The sequence below is a fragment of the Hippichthys cyanospilos genome, chromosome 9 (genome assembly GCF_059441005.1).
Source record: "Hippichthys cyanospilos isolate Australia breed blue-spotted pipefish chromosome 9, RoL_Hcya_1.0, whole genome shotgun sequence".
Taxonomy (NCBI): domain Eukaryota; kingdom Metazoa; phylum Chordata; class Actinopteri; order Syngnathiformes; family Syngnathidae; genus Hippichthys; species Hippichthys cyanospilos.
This window is the reverse complement of record NC_142377.1, coordinates 3,032,046-3,040,695: the sequence shown is the minus strand read 5'-3', so window position 1 is coordinate 3,040,695 and position 8,650 is coordinate 3,032,046. Positions and strand designations below refer to the sequence as shown.

The window sequence follows — 8,650 nt, the reverse complement described above, 5'->3', positions numbered from 1 at the left end:
CAACTTATACACACAAGTCACTAATTACAAACAATGCGAGACAGCTGGGAGAGAACAAGAGGCAGGGGAAGCTGGTTGGGTGGCACGCAAGGGGCAGGAACACGCAGTTAACAGGTGGGCGACATCAACTAATGAACAAGGAGGAGAGGCCAATGCGGGGGATGAAACAATCCAAACAGAATGGCTAAACAAACAAAATCTGCACAACTAAACCCTCAACAGAATAAAACCCTGGCAGAACGTGGCAGAGACATCATGACTTTTACATGATCCTCTCTGTTTTTGTTATATTCCTGCGTGTGAACAAAGATAGGCTCGGATTGGTGGTTCAGTCTGCTCACTTCTTTTATTGAAAATAATGCCCAGCTCAGGTAGCACGAGCTGCTGTTAGCTGCAACACTGGCAGCTAACAGACAACTGACGTCCACCCATTACGGTAATTATTGTAAGTAAGAATAGAAAATGCTCGTATAAAAATACACATCTGTGCGTCAAAACTCGGCTTATGTGGCTGTCCGATCAATCTTCATTGAATTGTGTCGATTTAAAAAAAAAAAATCTAATTTTTAAGTTATGGTTTATGGAACACACCCGCACTTATTATTGGAGAATTACAGTAATTACTTATACCATCTAGTGGAGGAGCATTGTAATCACTATGCTTATTACCATACATATACATTGATGAAAACATTTTTATTTTTATTATATCAATATTATTTCATGCATATAAGTAACATTTCCCAAGGTATATACCTGATGGTCTCTTATGGCACACTGGTTGAAAATCACTGTGCATGCGATGAATTGATCTTCTTTCTTAAAATGTAAAAACTGTACATACCTTTATACACTGTATTGCCTGCTAATAAATGTTTCAGTGTATGTTCATATTACTTTTATTGTTTTGCGTGCAATTACAGTACTTCACCTGGAATGTAATGAAGAAACACATATTAACACAATAGCCCAACAAAAATGCAAATTGTGCAACTCTTTAGGCACGTATGCAAAATTTTAATCCATGCACCTTCCAAAGTATTTTTCTATTCATTCTATAAATAACTGAAGGCAAAGCCCCCCTTTGTCCATAAAACATTCCGGGTATCCTCGCCAATAAAGTTTGCCAGTAAAATTCCTCTACAACAAAACCTGCATGTGCAAAAATCCATGAATTTAAATTTTTCCCTCTTTTACCTTCCCATACAATGAAAAATCCCCGTTGCATTGTATGAAATGCTTTTTTGATGTGCCGGCAGCTCATGTTGCAGCACTTTATACTGTGTGGCTTTCCCCGCGGTCAGATGATATTCGCCCACACTCTGGATGGCAGTACATGGAGTCTACTGCATACAAACAACACTATTGTATACCAGACATAGAGAATCCCAGTAGAGTCAAATGATCTAAATTCTTTCAAGCGTTTTTAACAGACTCCTCATCTCTCTCCAATGTGGTGCTTGCCAGGGGTTGTTCATAGTATTTAGGTAGTCCATTTCAGCCCACTCATAAAGGCGAACTTCCATAAGCTATAGTTCGCCCGCCATAATTTCTGCTCGTGAAGAAATTCCAGAAGGTACACGTTGCGGAAAATCTGGCTCGCGCAGACTTCGTGCGAAGGGGCGTGGTTGTCGAAATAATAATTTTTGCGTGTGGAGCCTAAACCAAACTTAGCACTTGAAGACAGGATAAAAGTACTATATTTTCGTCACTATAAGGCGCACCTAAAAGCCTTCATTTTTTTAAAAAGCTGATGGTGCGCCTTATAATCAGGTGCGCCTCATATATGGATCAATATTGAGATTAGGATTCGTAGATGGGGAATGAACTGATAAAGTAAGCTTTACCTGTTTCTTTTGTGGGTTTACAGTTGAATGAGGTTGGTCATATTAACATTGAGTTATTGTGCTATTGAGATTTTAGAGTTATTATTTGAGTTATTATTGTTATTACTTGTGCCTTATAATCCGGTGGGCCTTATATATGAAAAAAGTTTTAAAATATGTCATTAATTGAAGTTGCGCCTTATAATCCGGTGCACCTTATAGTGCAGAAAATACTGTAATCAAGATGGAAACTGGTTGGAGCAAAATGAAAGACATTATGCGAGAAATTGCAGAAGAAAGCTTATTGTAGATTTGGCAATTTCTTTCTTTTTTCTTTCTTTCAATGTTGGGTGGTTTGGTTTTTAATTCACTCAGATTGTAGAATGCACAAATGTTTTTTTGTTGTTGTTGTTGTTGTTGTTTTTTAATGTTTACGTCCGAGACATAGATTTGCTATAGTGAAAAGTCCCCTGTTGTGAGAAATTTCTGCCTGCAAACATGATTTCTTTGTAGTTAAGTTCTCCTGTATGAAAAGGCTTGGTGAATTTTCCAAACATCTGAAATGTGCACTCAAACCATGCTGGAGCCACTCTGCAAAAACTGTGAAGAAAAAAAAAAGATAGATGTAAATGCCAAACTGAGAGAGTGTCAAGTGTAATTATGAAGCACATTAAAGAAAAAAAAAAATCAAAGGGGTGACCAAAGAGCTGTCAAATATAATAATTATTATAAAAGTAATCAAAATCAACGTAGAACAAATTTGGAATAAAAGACAAGGTATAACAGAGTTAAGCATTGGAAATGTACAATGAAGCCTGTTGTGTCCATCTTATATGAAAACATTCTTACAGCATTGAGGAATGGGATGTTAACCACTGATAGCACAAATCCCAGGGCCATTGGAAAAAAAGATCTATGGAAAGAAAGTCAATATTAATTATAAGGCATTTACATAAGGTTTTGAGTGTGTCCGTGTGAAGGGGGGTACACATGCAAGTGCAACATTTTCTGAAAAAAAAAATGTCACCTGTCTGTCGTTTGAACAGTTTTGATCTGCCTCTGATTTCAAAACTATGTACGTTTGTGACACACGTAAAATTTATTCCTGCCCTCAAACAGAAACTATCTCTACAATGATAAAAACACCCCTGCTTTAGATTCTAAAACACAGGTGTCAAACCGAAGGCCTGGGGGCCCGATCGGGCCCGCCACCTCAATGTGGCTGATTTGATTTCATCCATCCGTCCATCCATTTTCTATAGCCGCTTATCCCCACAGGGGTCGCAGGCTTGCTGGCGCCTATCTCAGCTGGCTTCGGGCAATAGGCGGGGGATACCCTTAACTGGTTGCCAGCCAATCGTAGGGCACACAGAGACGAATGACCAATCACATGCCCAATCACACCTAAGGACAATTTAGTATGTCCAATTCAGCTGCCATGCATGTTATTGGAGAGTGGGAGGAAGCCGGAGTTCCCGGAGAGAACCCATGCAGGCTCGGGGAGAACATGCAAACTCCACACAGGAAGGCCGGAGTCAGGTGAACCGGGACCTTTGAGCTGTGAGGCGGACGTGCTATTCACTGCGCCACCAAGCTGCCCTCGACTTCATCTTTCTGGCTGAAATACCTAATGTGCAAGATTTCTTCAACTTTTAAAAATCTGGGAAAAAGCAAGCTTTTTTTTGTTTTTTTGTTTTTTGTTTCCAATTTCTCTTTTGAACAGATGTTACGAGGCTCTGATTTCTGAACCAGGTAAAAATGTGATAAACAGACTTAAAATGTATTTGATTTCACAGTCATACCAGCCCTCTAACAGAAACTGTAACTGCAATGTGGCCCTTGATAAAACACACATCCAAGGTAGTTGGGTGGGCGGCTATTGAAAATGGATGGATTGATGACCTTTCCCTTTGAAAAACTTTTGGTATTGATGCACACACAAAATCACAATTTGAATCCTTTTAACATTTAAAGATGAATTAATTAGAAATAAAGAATGTCATGCCAATTTGCATATTGCCACAGAACTCAATCCACAGGGGAGCCAACTGACACAGCTGTGAAGTTGTGTGTTACATCATCTTTTTAGTGGTAGAAGTGAGACTTGAATTGAAAAGACAGGGGGAGGCTCTGCAGGGTTTTCCTTCTTAATTTTTTCTTATATTTTCTTATTTATGCCTCAATATTTTAATATTGCATTCTAACAAATACAACAATATCAGTTCATGTAAAAAAAGATCATATTAACGTGTTATCAGTCCATGTTTTGAAACGTTGCACATTAAGAGGATTGTTTGGGATCATACTTCTTCTTCTTGCTGTCTTAATACATTACATTAGCTTACCAGTGACTTTCGGTTTCTGTTTTCCATTTTTACCTCTTCCCCGCCAAGTCATGTGGCTGTGTTAAATCAATTTGTGTGCAATATATTAGTTGACATGTTCAAGGCTCAAAATATTTTTTTCAGAGCAGTTTTGTGAATTATAGACTAAATTTGAGGAGCAGTTTTTATATTTTGTAGAGCATTTTTTTCAAATGGTTAATCCCAGACCTGAAGCAAGTTTTTTTCTATCAATCCATCCATCCATCCATCCATCCATCCATCCATCCAGGCAGCCATCCATCATCCTCCGCTTCATCTGTGGTTGGGTGTTGGGGGCAGCAGCTTGAGCATAAAAACCCAGACTTCCCTTTCTCTAGCTACTTCGTTCAGTTCCTCAGGTAGGATCTCCAGGCAATTCCGGGCCAACTGAAGGACATGGCCTCGCTAGCGTGTCCTGGGTTGTCCTCGCGGCTTCTTCTGATTGGTACATGCCCGGAACACGTCAACAGGGAATTGTTCAGGAGGCATCCTAACCAGATGATCAAACAACCTCAACTGGCTCCTCCCAATGCGGAGGAGCAGCGGCTTGACACAGAACCCCACTCGGATGACAGAGCTTCTAACTTTATCTCTCATGCTATGTTAACACCGAACGCAACAAAGCGCATCGTGTACAGTCTACACAAGGCGTTTCGAACTTGCTGTGCACTTTAGAGTGGATCAGGAAAGGAGAGCATTGCTGAGAACTTTCACTTTTCCAGGAAGCGGCAAAGCCAATATTTTCTCAGACAGCACCTTTACTCTTTTTTTTTTTTACTCTGCATGTCCCTTGCTTTGAAGCAATATTCGTCTGCCCCCCCCCCCCCCTCCCCCCAAAAAAGTGACTACGGTTCAACAGCTTTTACAGTAAAAAAGGAAGCAAACACTGCACATCCCAGTTGCCCCAAGTTCTGCCTTCCGCCATTCTACAAGCCAGGTGAGTGCTCTTGCTTAGCTCCATTTTTGAATCGATATCTCAGTTGGCCGTGTTGGATAGCTCCCTGTGTTGGCAAACCGGTCGCCATGATTCATTCTTGTGTGACGTTGAACGTTCCCGAAGCTGATTAGCTGTCACGATGCAAAACAAACAAACAAAAGTTAACAATTTTTTCATTTCACGCAACAGGTAAAAGTACGCACCGTACGGTGTCTTGCATCGCTCCATACACGTCCATCGCGCAAACTCCATTGAAGACTATACAAAACTATACAAAAAACTATACAAAACTGTCTGCTTCTACGCTTTGATCGCGTTCGGTGTGAACGCAGCATAAGGGAGAGCCCAGACATCCCGTTGAGGAAACACAATTTGGCTGCTTGTATCCGGGATCTAGTTCTTTCAGTCACGACCCACAGTTCATGACCATAGATGAGGGCGGAAACGTAGGTCAACCAGTAACTGGAGAGCTTTGCCTTTCGGCTCAGCTCCGTCTTGACCACGATAGACTGGTACAGAGCCTGCATCACAACAGCTGCTGCACAGATTCGCCTGTCAATCCCTCGTTCCATCCTACACTCACTCATGAATAAGACCAAGTCAACAGTTTTTCTCATCATAAAGGATCCGTGAGCCATGCTTAGTCTGGTTCCTCACCTAGAACCTCTTTGTCATGAATAACCCTACCAGGGAATAAACCCCCAGACAGTTTAGCTCCTGGTATCACTGGGACACACAAACCCCTCCACCATGGTAACTCGATGGCTCGCGGAGGCTGCTTCGTCAACCAAAAGCACTGATGATTTTGAAACGAACACTCAGGCTGAATTCTCCCACATAACGATATAACTGAACACAAAATACACTACTAATTTGTTTGAACTTCATTTGTTTTTGTTTATAACTGACCTGAATAATAAGGTGAAGCCATAAGCCTCCGCCAGCATACCAATAATGGGCCAACGGCACAGCACCAGTGACACACCTCCCAGAAAGAAGAACGAGCCACGGAACTTATGGCTTTGGAAGAAGAAGTGAAATGTCCTCTTGAAGCCTATGATGAATGTTAAACCTATCAGAAACAAAATCTACAGGAAGAAAATAATAAATATATTTATAATTAATATCCAGTAATGTTATTCTAAATACATGAGAAATATTTGACAGATGTCCTAATAATATCATTTTCAAATTTTAATCAGTCATTTAATTGTTATTTTACATTATATACATGTAAAATAAAACACGCCTTACATTCCCAAAGGCCAGCAAAACTGTATCAAAGTACAGCAACACACCAAACAGTAGGAAAAATAACCCAAATCCCACCAGGCCAATTCCAATCTCTAGAAGACAAAAACACAGAAAAAAATGTGTAAAACAATTATTTCTTAATTCTCTACTTCCTTTGGGGGTGGTAATTATTAAGTATTTTCACTTATCCTATTCACTTGACAATGCAAATTTGCCAGAATGTGACTTTTTTTGGGGGGCTTTCATCCTGCTATGCCAAAACCTTAGAGTTTCAGTATTCAGTAACTTCAATAACACAAAAAAATGTGTATATATATATATATATATATATATGGGGACCACTGCTTTAAGATATAAAAAATCTTTATGTGTGTACAAGGCAATCTTATAATCTTATTAGAATTTATCATTCTTGATCGAGAAGAGACAAAATTGCTTCAGCAGGTGTCATTGAATGTATATCTGGCCTTAGATAGAAATCTCGCAATCAACTTGAACACTGAACACTGCACCTTTAAAGTATGTGCCCCCATTGGTTTAACCATCCATTATTTCAGTTTCTATACCATATATCACCATTCCTGGTTAAGAGGAGATAGAATTCTCCCATTTGATTTGTGTACAAGTCACATGTCTGATTCTTAGTCAATCAGTCCACATAGACAAAATCATTCATAACTACAAAAAATGTATAGCCTTCAATGAAACTTCCTTTTGCAATGTGAAAAAAGCGGGTTGAAAAACTACACAAGCACATAAGCTTATTTCAAAGTTCCAAATGAGTCAAACCTGGATACCCTGACAAAGGCCGCCATCCTAATCAAAATTTGACAGTTGTATGTATTTGTTTAGCGTGGGTTTATTCACCCTCAAGGCAAAACGTATGTTTAGAATCCAACCACTGAAGTCTTCTCATTCAACACTCTGTTTGGTAGGGAATTTGTTCTAATGCTGAAACAGATTTAAAAATGAAGAAACAAATCTTTGGGAAGACTTACTCTGAAACTCAGTAATGGCAACCATGGTAATCCTTCATATATATTTTCTCTTCCAGTACCGCCGGCTTGCTTTTAATAACTGAGTGGGTTGGGGTTTTTTTTCTTTCTACCGACCTTTGAGTGCTGATTGTGTCATGGAGGTTACGGTGAAGATTAACTAGAAGCATGCCGTTTCCCTGTAATGTATTGTGATGTAATTATCAGACCTTTGTTTAATATTTATCTTTTTTTCTGGGGCTCTTGTGTCATCTGTCTATCAGATGCAAGAGATAGCATCTGATTACTTGTCAACAACACTCTTAAACTGTCGCTGTTAAGGTTCACTATTGTAGCATACTGTTGCACTCACTGGAATTCTTTACATGTTTTTGTATTTAACAGTCAGTCACTCTTAGAAGTTAATAGATTTAAGTTAATAGACATTTCGGTCATATTCAAATTGTTTTCTACCTTAAATTGGCCGTTGCACACTGGGAGCAGTCCGCACCAGTCAGGGCCACTCTGGCATACGTAGGGAGCCCCGCCCAAGAGTGACTGCATGTCCCATGCCTCCAGAGAATGAAGCCATAAAAGTGCTGTAGAGAATGGGGACAACCATGGTTGCGGGTGCGCTTCGCTACAATCCTCCAGGGATTTACCTGGCCATCTAAACCAAGTCATGACGTATCATGGTGAGTGAAGTGTCCCTGCCCCTGATAGATGAGATTACACGCTGTTTAGATTTGAGCCATGAGTGCAGTTGATTCAAATCCCTGCAAAGTCCAATCACCCTTGGTTGATTGTTGGAGCTTTAAGTGACCTTTACAACTGCTGGCCCTCATACTTTTTGCTCCAAAGTGAAAATCATGGACATGTCCTCATGAAGCATTCGACTCAAACACTCACAAATTCTCTCCCTTCTCTGCGTGCTCCCCTAACAAAATCAACAAGATAGAATCTACATGTCAACAAAGAATGCAGAAATGCTGTGTGCCTTGAGGCAAAGCACAGACATACACCTGTCACGGGGGTGCACGGCGGGTGTGAACGCCGGCGTGGTTGCGGAGGACCCAAAAGCAGGGGAGCGTCGGGACAGGGGGTTGATGAAATCCATGTTTATTAATACAACGAACGGGAACAAAAAGCGGGAAAAACAGGACGGCAAAAACTAAGGGCGCAGGCAAGCTGGAAAAACGGAAAACAAACACTACGGGCAGGCTGGCAGGAATACACGAAACTGATGGGCGAGACGAGACGGGACTACAAGACGACAATGACCTGACACGACAGAGA

The 8,650-nt window shown here is 40.5% G+C and overlaps 1 protein-coding gene across 2 annotated transcripts; it reads right to left on the bottom strand.

Annotated features, from left to right (window-relative positions):
* Positions 1–1,786: 1,786 nt before the first annotated feature.
* Positions 1,787–7,444, bottom strand: golt1a (golgi transport 1A). 2 transcript variants are annotated; one of them, XM_088423418.1, is made up of 5 exons: positions 7,379–7,444; positions 6,381–6,472; positions 6,036–6,214; positions 2,676–2,739; positions 1,787–2,426 (listed from the first exon to the last, which is right to left on the bottom strand). In XM_088423418.1, exons 1-5 carry the CDS (start codon positions 7,401–7,403, stop codon positions 2,397–2,399), a joined length of 390 nt encoding a protein of 129 aa, XP_088279544.1. In that variant the 5' UTR covers positions 7,404–7,444; the 3' UTR covers positions 1,787–2,396. The 2 variants fall into 2 exon arrangements, with proteins under 2 accessions (XP_088279544.1, XP_088279543.1); XM_088423417.1 differs by having other exon boundaries at positions 6,076–6,214.
* Between the last annotated feature and the right edge of the window lie 1,206 nt (positions 7,445–8,650).